Here is a 12,455-nt window from a genome sequence, read left to right as displayed (position 1 = left end):
TCATTCAGAATCACGGCAGTAACATAGTCTACTGTGAGCTGAGCAGTTGGCTGAACAGCAATCTGAGTGGCAACAGACTCCCAACTTGGACCCAAAGAATGTAGTATCATGAAGGAATACACAGCCTCTGGAAAGGTGAGTCCTCTCTGTTGCAGCTCATGTCTCAGATTCTGCATCTCCATCAGATGTGCACACACATCTCCACCTTCAGCAAGAGCCATACCATGCAGCTTGGTATAGTAGAACATAGTGGACCCAGCTTCTGTCCTCAAGTGAGCCTCTCTCAAAGCGTCCCATATTTCTCTGGCTGAGGTCTTATCACGCAACAGACAGAGCTCTTCTGGGGATACTATCAATGTAAGAGTTCCCCTCGCTTTGGAATCCATAGTGTTCCATTCATCTGTAACTGGAGCTGGGGGGTTGTCTGTAATAACTTTAAACAGACCCTCTTTCCGCAGAATTGCCTCTGCATACAGAACCCAGTCCATATAGTTTTTCTTATTGAGCTTAGGAATCCCAAAAGCATCAGCCAGCCTTGCATTTGCCATTTCTGCTGCTTTAAACAAGCTGCGTCACTGCTGCTTCAAACCTCATTCCAAAGGCAAGTTCAAAAGTACTTTCGGTTTTCCAGCCACCCCCAAGCCTTTGAAGCCTTTGCCTGGTCGCGGCAAACGGCTGTAAAAGTTCAAAGTCTGGCCATAAAGCCATCAACTAGAAGCTGGCAGGCTGCCCGGAGCAAGAGCACATACCTCTCATGAATCATCTTGACGCAGAGAAGATAACATCCGATCCGTTTCTGTGTTGACCCGACTTCTGGAGTCCATCCGTCAGTTTGATTGCGTTTTTCTGGGCCCGGAACCTGAAATGTTGTAATTGCAGACTCCTGTACACAGCGGAAGGATGAGCAGTACAAGCCACATGCTTAACTTTACTTTATTTACACTTCAATGCTGAGAGATTACAAGCATGCATCTTGCTTCTGCGAGAGCAGAGAAGCAACTCCTCTCTCCTCGGAAACAAAGAACACCGAGAGGCCAGTGAAAAACAGGAAACCAGTGTACGTCACATCCAGTCTCCCATTCCCGTGGGAAACCCAACAGTACTCTGACTGTGGAATGCAAAACATTGTCCCGTGACAAGCACTTCGATGCACAGTGAAGGAAGCAGAAACCAACAGCTTCAATAGCAGCCTTCAGCTCTTCTGCATTGCTCGGTCTCATGTCTCTCATCTTTCTCTTCGCAGTGCCCCATAGATTCTCTATGGGGTTCAGGTCAGGCGAATTTGCTGGCCAGTCAAGCACAGTAATCCCATGGGCATTGAACCAGGTTTTGGTATTTTTGGCAGTGTGGGCAGGTGCCACGTCCGGCTGGAAAATAAGTCAGCATCCCCATGAAGCTCGTCTGTGGAAGGAAGAATGAAGTGCTCCAAAATCTCCTGGTAGACGGCTGCGTTGACCCTGGACTTAATGAAGCACAGTGGACCAACACCAGCTGATGGCATGGTTCCCCAAATCAGCACAGACTGTGGAAACTTCACACTGGACTTCAAGCATCTGGCATTGGAAACTTCACATTGGACTTCAAGCATCTGGCATTGTGTGCCTCCCCGTTCTTCCTCCAGACTCTGGGTCCTTGGTTTCCAAATGAGATGCAAAAGCTTGTTCTTATCTGAAAAGAGATTTGCTCTATTTGCAGTCCTCATTTTGCTGATTTCATTTAATATTCTAATCATCACAATGATAACTAATAAAGACTTGATATATCTCGCTTTGCATGTAATGAGTCTATCTCATATATTGTTGTTGTTTAGTCGTTTAGTCGTGTCTGGCTCTTAGTGACCCCCTGGACCAGACCAGAGCACGCCAGGCATTCCTGTCTTCCACTGACTCCCGCAGTTTGGTCAAACTGATGCTGGTAGCTTCGACAACACTGTCCAGCCATCTTGTCCTCTGTCGTCCCCTTCTCCTTGTGCCCTCCATCTTTCCCAACATCAGGGTCTTTTCCAGGGAGTCTTCTCTTCTCATGAGGTGGCCAAAGTATTGGAGCTTCAGCTTCAGGATCTGTCCTTCCAGTGAGCACTCAGGGCTGATTTCCTTAAGAATGGAGAGGTTTGATCTTCTTGCAGTCCATGGGACTCTCAAGAGTCTCCTCCAGCACCAGAATTCAAAAGCATCCATTCTTCGGCGATCAGCCTTCTTTATGGTCCAGCTCTCACCTTTTAAGCTGAATTCCTGAAATAAATGAACTTTTCCACAATATTCTAATTTTCCAAGTTTCACCTGTATACTGGCCACATTCACAAAACACATTTAAAACACTATTGTTTTAAATAGTCATGGCTTCCCTCAAAGAATCCTGGGAACTGATTTGCTAAGAGGGCTGAGAACCCATTTTCTGCTCCCAGAGCAGTTTATCAATCCCTCTTCACAGGGAACTCTGGGAATTGTAGCTCTGTGAAGAGACTAGTGGGTCTTCTAACAACTCTCAGCACCCTTTGGTGGGAGCAGTGGTTGAGGCGAGAGAGCAGGCAGAGCTGCAGGCAACATGACCACCAGTCAGAAGCATCAGGACTTCATGGCTGAGCCCATGGGGGACAAGTCTCTTGGTACTTTAGCTGGCACTGGAGATGTACTTGACAGGAAGCTGGAAGACAAAGGCTTTGACAAGGCGTACGTGGTTCTGGGACAGTTCTTAGTGCTGAAGGACCTCTTCCGCGAGTGGCTGAAGGACACATGCGGTGCCAACGCCAAGCAATCCAGAGACTGTTATGGCTGCCTGAAGGAATGGTGTGATGCTTTCTTGTGATTGTTGGCCAAAGCCTGGTGGATGCTGTGAGGGCTTTTGTAGTTGAATAGAGATTGTTCCTCCCCATCTCTCTCAGCACCTACTTCTTATAAACCTTTCAACATCTACACAAACTGCTCACACTTCCGGAGGCGGCGCGAATGGCAATGGCTGCCTTCTTCTAACCGGGAGAGGGAAGCTCCGCTGAGAAAGAATCGTCCGCTGCGGCGAAGCGGAGACCCACTTTGGAAAACCACAGGCGGCAGAAGCCTGTGGTCTCGGGACCCGGCGGGCGCCAGGAGCAGCCCCCAAAACGTTGAAGGAACCCCGTAAGGGGCTCCGGATCGCGGAGGGGGTAGCGGCGCTGTGGGTCGTTTCGCAGTCAACGGAGCGAAGCCGCGCTGCTGTTGCCGGTGAGCGCTGACCTCTCTTCCTGAAACTTCTGATTCGGAAAGCAACAATCCGTGAGTAAATAAGGATTTTACAAAATTTTGAGACCCAAAAACATTGAATTTGGCTGAAAGCGGAGTGACGAAAAACAGGAAGTCCGTCTTCCGCTGACACTGAACTTCAAAGTAAAGAGCTGGAGGAGTGGAGGCAAAGAGTGAACTTTTTACTTAACTGATCTGGGCACCCATGGAAATTATTTCTAAGCAGAATAAGGACTTTAAGCAACTGATTTTATGACTTTCATTTGGACTGTGATACCTTTCTTCTATTTGGATTACAACTTAAGCAAGAAACCCAGGTGCTGGAACTGCCTGAGTAACTGAGCAGCCAGTCTGCAGGGTTGGATACTTTGAACTTAAACTTTGAAACAATCTGAGGGAGTTTGAACTGGCTACTTTGAAGCACCTTTTGGAATACCAGTAAGCACTGTCTGAAACACTGTGGCTTTTTAAATACTAACTCTGCTAAAACCTATCTTATTGAAGGTTCCTGGACATTAAATTAGATCTTACTAATTTTATTGGAATTGATCTCTTCCCTAAAGACATTTTAAACTCCCCCTAGAGGATTTGGGATTTACAGCAGTGACATTGTTTTACTTTCCTTTTCCTGGCCTCCTGTTTGACTGTCACCATCTGGGCCGTTGTTTTCTCATGGGAACAACTCAGCTTGACCTTGACTTTTAGATAACTTTGGAATGAGTGGCGCTAGAAAAAAGGGACCAAGAACTAGACAAACAACTTTAACAACTTTAACCGCAGCCTCTCAGGCACGTAGATCATCTGTGCCTACTTTGCCTTCTGAGGAAGAAGCTGCTTCTCTGCCACGGGCAGGGGAGGGAGAAACTGAGGAATTACAACTGGAAGATATGGCCTCAGGAGCAACTGGCTCTATTTTGGAGAAAATTCTTGAAAAATTGGAATCTTTGGATAAAAAAGTCGACCAGCAAACAGCTAAAATCGATCAAAACACAGAATGTTTAAATAGATTAACTGGACAAGTTGCACAGAATGTACAAGCAATTGGAGAATTGAAGGAGACTGCAGGTGAAAATCGGAAATTGGCTGAGGATACCAGCCAAAGACTGGGAAATCTAGAAAAAGAGGTAAGACCACTCAGTAAACAAGTAGGTGAACATCAGACCTATCTTTCCATGATAGAACTGCGGAACAGGGAGACCAACTTAAGGATAAGGTCGGTACCAGAAGCGGAAGAAGGTAACCTAGCTGAGTTTTTGACTAAAGAATTTTCCAAGTTTTGGAACTTAGAGGAAAAAGATTTCAAAATCATATCAGCCTTCAGGCTTGGAAGACTTATAAAGAAAGAGAAGCCCAGAGACTGTTTAATAACACTGAGATCAAAGGAGGAAAGGGACAAGATTTTGGGCCTGCATTACGGAAAGTCACTGGATATTTCGGACAAAAGAATTGAAATTTACAAGGATATTCCTAAACAACTGCTGGACCTCAGATCTGACTATTTGGAACTAGTAAGACTGTTGAGGAGCAACTCAATCATCTTCAGGTGGGATTTTCCTCAAGGATTATCTTTCACTTTTAGAGGGAAGAAGATTAAAATCAGAACACTGGAAGATAGAGACAAATTTCTGATCGCGTACGGAGAGGACCTTCAAAAAGGACTTGAATTACCCTCGGGGCCTGGAGCACCAGAGGTACCTGCACCCTTGGACCCTGAAGATCCAGCGAATAAGGTACCACCCCCAGAAAAATAACCAGATTTATTCAGGATGTCTCTGCAACTTTTGAGCTGGAATATAAATGGCTGTAACATCCCGGAAAAAAGGAGGAAAATTTTTCATATATTAAAAAGGGAACAATTGGACATTATTTGTTTACAAGAAACACATGTGACTAGGCTCCACAGAAAAGTGTTAATAAACAAAAGACTTGGCCAGGAATTTATATCTTCAGACATAGTAAAGAAGAGAGGCGTGGTGATATATGCAAAAGAGAGCCTGTCACCTAAATTTTTATTTAAAGATGAACATGGAAGAATTCTGGCAATCGAAATACAACATCAAGGAGAGAAGATTCTGATATTAGGAATTTATGCACCAAATGAAGGGAAATCGGAATTTTACAAGAAGTTGCATGAGATCATGCTGGACTATCTGGACTATGACAACATCATTATGATGGGAGACATGAACGGGGTCCTATCAACCAATATGGATAAGTCACAAAGCCAAAATGTTACAGAAGACGGCAGACTACCAAAGACCTTTTTTGAACTGACAGACAATATGGACTGGATTGATATCTGGAGAACGAAGAACCCCTTGGGAAAAGAAGGAACATTTTTCTCTGAAGCCCAGCTGACTTGGACAAGAATCGACCAAATATGGATAACTAGAGGTCTGGCACCCAAGGTCAGAAAGGTGGAAATCTGCCCAAAGACATGCTCTGACCATAACGCACTGAAAATGGACATGACACTATTACCAACTGGCTCCTTTAGATGGAAGATGAATGACAATTTGTTTAGAGATCAGGAGATTATTAAGAAGGCCCAGAAAGCTTTGAAGGACTACTTTGAGATAAATATGAACACTACGGTGGAAAAAAGAACCATTTGGGATGCAAGTAAAGCTGTGATGAGGGGGTTCTTGATACAACAGAATGCTGTAAAGAAAAGGATACAAAATGACAGAAAAGACAAGATTTTGGAGAGAATAAAATTAGAGAAGAAGTTAAGATTAAATCCGAAGTCACAGCCGATTTTGAGAGAAATCAAACTCCATCAAGCACAATATTCCAAATTGATAAATCAGGAAATAGAGTGGAAGATTAAATTAATGAAACAAAAAACTTTTGAATCGGCAAATAAATGTGGGAAACTGCTAGCTTGGCAGTTAAAGAAGAGACAAAAATTAAATACAGTTACAAATCTGGAAATTGAAGGAAGAAACATTCAGAACCCCACGGAGATCAGAAAGTGCTTCCAGAAATACTTCAAAAAATTATATACTCAAGGGCCGCAGGACGAGGTTGAGATTAAACAATTTTTGGAGAAAAATGGACTTAAAAAATTGTCACAAGAAAATAGATCACTCCTGAACAGCAAAATAACATGTCAAGAGATTGAAAAAGCCATTCAGAACATGCAACTGGGCAAATCTCCAGGGCCAGACGGCCTGACCTCCAAGTACTATAAGACATTAAAAGACTATCTGATTCAACCAATGATGGAGGTCAGCAACGAAATCATGGAGGGGAAGAGGGCGCCGGAATCGTGGAAGGAAGCTTTCATCACATTGATACCAAAATCGGAAACTGAAAAGACACAACTCAAGAACTATCGTCCCATCTCCCTTTTAAATGTGGATTACAAAATATTTGCAGATGTTTTGGCAAGCAGACTTAAAAGAGTTTTAAATGAAGTAATCCATAAAGACCAGGCAGGCTTTCTCCCAGGGAGACACATGTTTGCTAATACAAGGAACATTATTGACATCTTGGAACTTTTGCAAACAGACATAAATACAAAAGCACTGTTAATTTTTATAGATGCGGAGAAGGCCTTTGATAATATCTCTTGGAAATTTATGAAGGGAAATCTAAAAGAAATGGGAGTGGGACGGGGTTTTGAGAATGGGATTGATGCAATATACTCAGAACAAAAGGCTAAATTGATAGTTAACAATGTGGTTACAGAAGAGTTTAAAATTGAAAAAGGAACACGACAAGGCTGCCCGATTTCCCCTCTGCTATTTATATCGGTTCTGGAGGTGCTCTTGAATATGATCAGAGGGGACTGGTTGGTGGAAGGGATCCAGGTTGGAGCGAAACAATATAAACTTAAAGCTTTTGCAGATGACCTAGTTTTGACTTTGCAGGAGCCAGAATCTAGTACAAAAAGAGTATTGCAACTGATACAAGACTTTGGTCGGGTAGCGGGATTTAAATTAAATAAACAGAAAACCAAGGTGTTGGGGAAAAATTTGACAGATACAGAGTCAGAACGGTTTCAGAGAGAAACAGAACTAACTGTGGTTAAAAAAGTAAAGTACCTAGGGGTAAACATTACAGCAAAAAATCTGAGTCTGTTTAAGGACAACTATGAAAAATGTTGGTCTGAAATTAAGAGAGACTTGGACAGTTGGACAAAATTGAAGCTTTCTTTGTTAGGCCGAATTGCTGCTATTAAGATGAATGTATTGCCAAAAATGTTGTTTTTGTTCCAAACATTACAGATTGTGGACAAGACAGAGTGCTTCCGGAAGTGGCAGAGAGACATCTCTAAATTTGTCTGGCAGGGCAAAAAGCCCAGAATTAAGTTTAAGATATTAACTGATGCGAAAGAAAGAGGGGGCTTTGCCCTGCCAGACTTAAAGCTGTACTATGAAGCCGCAGCTTTCTGCTGGCTAAAAGACTGGCTACTTCTCGAAGACACTGATGTACTGGACTTGGAAGGTTTTAATAATGCTTTTGGTTGGCATGCATACTTATGGTATGATAAGGTTAAGAGCAATAAGGCCTTTAAGAACCATATTGTCAGGAAAGCAGTATTTAATGTCTGGACAAAATACAAAGACTTATTGGAAAACAAAACTCCGAGGTGGCTTTCACCTCTGGAAGCTAAGGCCCGAAAAAGACCCAATATGGAGGCCAAATGGCCAAAATATTGGGAAATATTAGAAAAAGATGGAGACAATTGGAAATTGCAGAGTTTGGAGAAAATGAAGGATAAAGTGCGAGACTGGTTACATTACGCTCAGATTAAAGAAGTCTTTAAAAATGATAAAAAGTTAGGGTTCCAGGTGGAGAAATCGAAGTTGGAAACAGAATTGTTAGAACCAAAGACTAAGGTATGTAATGAAAATGTAATGAAAATGATATATAGATGGTAGATGACCCCAGTTAAACTTGCCAAAATATACCATTTGTCTGATAATAAATGTTGGAAATGTAAAGAAAATGAAGGAACATTATTTCACCTCTGGTGGACCTGCCCTAAAGTGAAGGCCTTCTGGGAAATGATATATAATGAGTTGAAAAAGGTGTTCAAGTATACCTTTCCTAAGAAACCAGAGGCCTTCCTTCTGGGCATTGTCGGCCAGAAGGTGTTAAAGAAGGACCGAACATTCTTTATGTATGCAACAACGGCAGCAAGGATACTCATCGCTAAGAGTTGGAAAACTCAAGATCTACCCACACTGGAAGAGTGGCAGATGCAGCTGATGGACTATATGCAACTGGCCGAGATGACTGGCAGAATCCGGGACCTGGGAGAAGAGAGGGTTGAAGAAGACTGGAAGAAATTTAAGATTTATTTACAAAAATATTGTAATTTGGTTGAATGTTAAGAAGGATGCTAGATCACAAATAGAAGTGTGCATGCACACGAAAGCTCATACCAAGAACTGACTTAGTTGGTCTTTAAGGTGCTACTGGAAGGAATTTTTTTGTTTTGCCCACCACTGAATTAGATCCGAATTCGACGATAAGTGAGATTAAGGAAAATATAAATCTTTTGGAGAACTGCTAGATCCTATTTAAATGAGCGGATATAAGATTGTAAACAAGATGGTAATTTGCTTGGAAAAACCTTTTTTAACGATGTAAGTGAGAGCGGGAGACGTGAGGGAGTCCAAAGAAGTGATGAAATTATGTTATGATATAAATAATGTTTATTATTTATGCATTTGTATTCAAAAACCTTAATAAATATTTTTTTTAAAAAAAAAAACATCTACACAAACTGCTGAGGGCTATTGCTCCCAACACTGGGGTGGGGTGGGGGGGAAGCCATGGCTGCCTTTTAATGTAACTGAATCTTTTTTCCTCCAGGGAGAGGATTGAGAAACATCAAATGTTCTAAACATCAAGGTCGTTGTTTTTTACGTGGCTTTAATAGCACCCCCCCCCCCTCACTGTTAGGCCACCCAACTCCAGAACCAGACCTGCCTGCTAACAATAATGGAAGTTCCCCTACTACCTTTGTTTGAACTCCAATTAGACTGAGATTTACCCGTCAATTCTGAAGACAAAAGATGTTATTAGGATTATTATTTTTGTGATTTCTCTCCAGTATTTGATCCCCGCTATAATTTTTATGCTACTCAGTTTATTGGCAAGAACCAAAAATCAGCTGTGTTAACTAAAACAACTCCTCTCAGCACCCTTAACAAATGGCAGCTCCCAGAATTCTTTGCAGAAAACCATTACCAGCTAACGCTTGTTCTAATCAGTAAACCCAAATAAACTAATGGACCCAAGTTAGTCTCGTTCATTAATTTCAGTTGAGTAGGACTAGCATTGGCTACAGCCCATTGCTTATGAATGGATCACACAGAATTCAAGCACAAAAGGCAGGAACAGATGTTTTATTGCAACCCATGGACTTATAAGGCAGCCTCTTGTGGCATACTGTTTTGCAGGAAGATTAATTTGTCAGTATGCAGCAGCTTTAGACAGAATGCCTTCTTCCTAAGACAAAAGGGGAGGGGGAATCCTCAAACACTAAGTAACATCTCCTGCACATTTGGAGCATCTCTGTAACAAGTAGATCTTGGTACCTTGTTTCATCCCGAAAATAAAACCATATTGATCATAACCGTGGTCAACTCCATCTTTGTGTGAGAAAGATGAGGAATATAGTGTGGTTGCCCCCCAAATCCATTTTGCTTCGAAGTCAGACTTTTCGTCCACTTAACTCAGTACAGTCCACTCTAAAGTAGGCGAAATTCTGCCACTGTCCACCAGACAACGGTGAACTCCTAATTCCTATCAACCTCAGCCACCCTATTTCAGTGGTCAGGGAGGATGAGAGCTATGATTCAGCACTGCCTGGAGGGCCACAGCTTCCGCACTCCTTGTCTACTCCAGGGATACATGCAGCAAATGGTCATTTCCAAGGCTGGCAACTCAGAAGCATTTTTAACTGGCGATGTCAGCAGTTCAGCCTGGGACCTTCTGCATATCCAGTCTCTGCTCTTCCACTAATAATCTAGGGCCTCTCAGTTGTAAATAAACCCACTCTACAACCACCTCAAAGTAAAAAATAAAAAATGCTCAATTTCACTTCTGTTGCTGCACCCGTCAGCAAGGCTCAAGGTCTCTTTCACAAGTAAAAATGTCCATCTATGTTTATACAATGAAGCATGCAAAGTTAAAAACAAATATTTTATTAAGCACGGCAGCCTAGCAAGGTTGCACAAAAGAAACCATCAAGTAAGGAAGATCCCATCTTTGTAGGGAAAGCAAGACTTGCTCTGCTTGGAGGAGGAACTCCATTTAAAACCTAGAGGAGAGAAGCTCAGTCTCTTCTGCTATTTCTAAACAGAGTTTGTTGGGCTCTTGAAACAAATTCCTGCTTTCTTCCAAAGCTCACAGGTACAAGGCACTGCCACTGTCCACCCTTTGGGCTCTAGAACTCAAAGTTCCCAAACTGAGATGAACGGTTGTTTGGTTTGGGCTGGGGTTTGTAGCCAATCCGGTCATGTATCATCTGCTCCCGGCTCTTATGATCAGTGCTGAGTCCCAGCGCACACTCAGCATCGCTGGCTCCCACCATGTCCACCTCCTCGCGCTTCCTACGACTCTGTGGAAACAAATGGGAAGCATAATTAAAGAAAACTTCTCCAGGACAATCACATATGTGCCTCCTGAAGGGGTTCTGGTGACAAGAGAAATTTGAGTTTATAAAATTGGGAGGTAAAAGATTTAAGGGTAAAGTAGTAGGATTTGAATTTGCTGAACTAATTGTCAAATTGGGATACAAAAAAGGGAGGCGTGAGGAAGTCAGGAAAGTAAGTCAATCAAAGATAAGAATCTAAAAAGAGAGATTTTTGTTTTTTCTTTTGTGTGATTTTTGATGTTGTTGGATTTTGTTGTTGTATGTGCAATTTTTTTTCTTCTTCTTTCTTTTCCTTTGTATGTTGTTATCTCTTTAAAAATCTAATAAAATATTATTATTTTAAAAAAAATCACATATGTGCCTCCTCCACCCATGACATGTTTTCTTTTTCAAATATAGCTGTAATGAATCCGATTCTTTGCTTTCAGATTTAAGACATTGCAAGCTGTCAAAAGGTTCTGCCACAGAAAGGGGCCAAACACCTTTACTCGTGAGTGCAGGGGGCTAACATGGAGGCAACTTCAAGCATAATTTGGCATTTAGATCTGCTACTGTGTACGCACAAACACACCTTCTTGCACAGGAATACAAGTAGCCATTTTATACCAAATTGGACCATTGTTTCATCTTGTTCAGTATTGTCTACTCTAACTAACAACAATATTGCAGGATTTCAGGCAGCGAGTCTCCCAGCCCTACCTGGGAGACTGAACTTGGGAGCTTCTGCATGCAAAGGAAACGCTTTACAGCTGAGCTTATGGTCATCAAACAAAACACAGGAAGCTGCCTTTTACAGAGTCAGACCATTGGATCCACTTAGCTCAGTATTGTCCACCCTGTTTGGCAGCACTTCTCCACGGTTTCAGGCAGGAAGCCTCTTCCAGACTTACTTGGGGATACTCACAATTGAACCTGGGACCTTCTCAATGCAAAGAAAACCCTTTGACACTGAGCTGCGACCTTTCCCCAGCCAACAACCTTTTATTAAAACAAGCAAATGGCAGCCCTGAGGAGCCAGTGTTCTTTCTCCGTACTGTGCATAATTTTATAAGCTTGTTTGTGCATGTTCCACCCAAGTAAGAACAGTGGGGGGGGGGGACTGCGCCCAACTCCAGAGGGTGGCTCTACCTCACCGCCTGTTTACTATACTCGGTACCCTCCTGAGTGGGAGAGAGAAGACCGGACCGGGCAGCTCAATAACAAACAGGATGGCTACTCCCCTTGTGAGGAGAAACAGGTTTTTAAAAGAGAAAAAGCAAGGCCAAGAGAATCTCTAAGCAAGTGCAGAGTGCGCAAACAACAACAACACCGAAGAAAGGTGGGCAAGGAGCGCCTTGCCGTCCCGCAGCCAACCACCCACTCACCCACCTCGAGTTCCTTGCGGGCGCCGTCGAACTCCTCGATGTCGTCCAGCTTCAATTCAAGCCGCGTCGGTTTCCGCCGCAGCATCTTGCAAGCAGACCTTTCCCCACACCGCGGCTCTCTCGCGCGTGCGCAGCAGCTCCCCGCTCTTTTCTTCACCTGTACCTCTCGTTAGGAGGCTCGATTCCACCACGCCCCACGTCGCCAGCCAGCAACCTGGAAGGTCTCGATCCGCATAACCATGGAGCTCCAGGGAAGCT

General features: G+C 43.1%; 1 protein-coding gene and 1 pseudogene across 2 annotated transcripts; one reads left to right on the top strand and one right to left on the bottom strand.

Moving 5' to 3' along the window:
- The first annotated feature begins 2,321 nt into the window (after positions 1–2,321).
- LOC310835922 (barrier-to-autointegration factor pseudogene) lies at positions 2,322–2,910 on the top strand (annotated as a pseudogene). The gene has a single exon. The product of its transcript is annotated as a barrier-to-autointegration factor pseudogene (transcript).
- A 7,455-nt stretch (positions 2,911–10,365) lies between these two features.
- LOC310835979 (anaphase-promoting complex subunit CDC26-like) lies at positions 10,366–12,408 on the bottom strand. Its single transcript, XM_083720950.1, has 2 exons — positions 12,202–12,408; positions 10,366–10,797 (listed from the first exon to the last, which is right to left on the bottom strand). The coding sequence occupies exons 1-2, from the start codon at positions 12,280–12,282 to the stop codon at positions 10,624–10,626; spliced, it is 255 nt and encodes an 84-aa protein (XP_083577076.1). The 5' UTR covers positions 12,283–12,408; the 3' UTR covers positions 10,366–10,623.
- Between the last annotated feature and the right edge of the window lie 47 nt (positions 12,409–12,455).

The sequence above is a fragment of the Podarcis gaigeae genome (assembly GCF_964106915.1).
Source record: "Podarcis gaigeae genome assembly, chromosome: W".
NCBI lineage: Eukaryota > Metazoa > Chordata > Lepidosauria > Squamata > Lacertidae > Podarcis > Podarcis gaigeae.
Note: the sequence above shows the minus strand (reverse complement) of the source record. Positions and strands in the feature narration are given on the sequence as shown.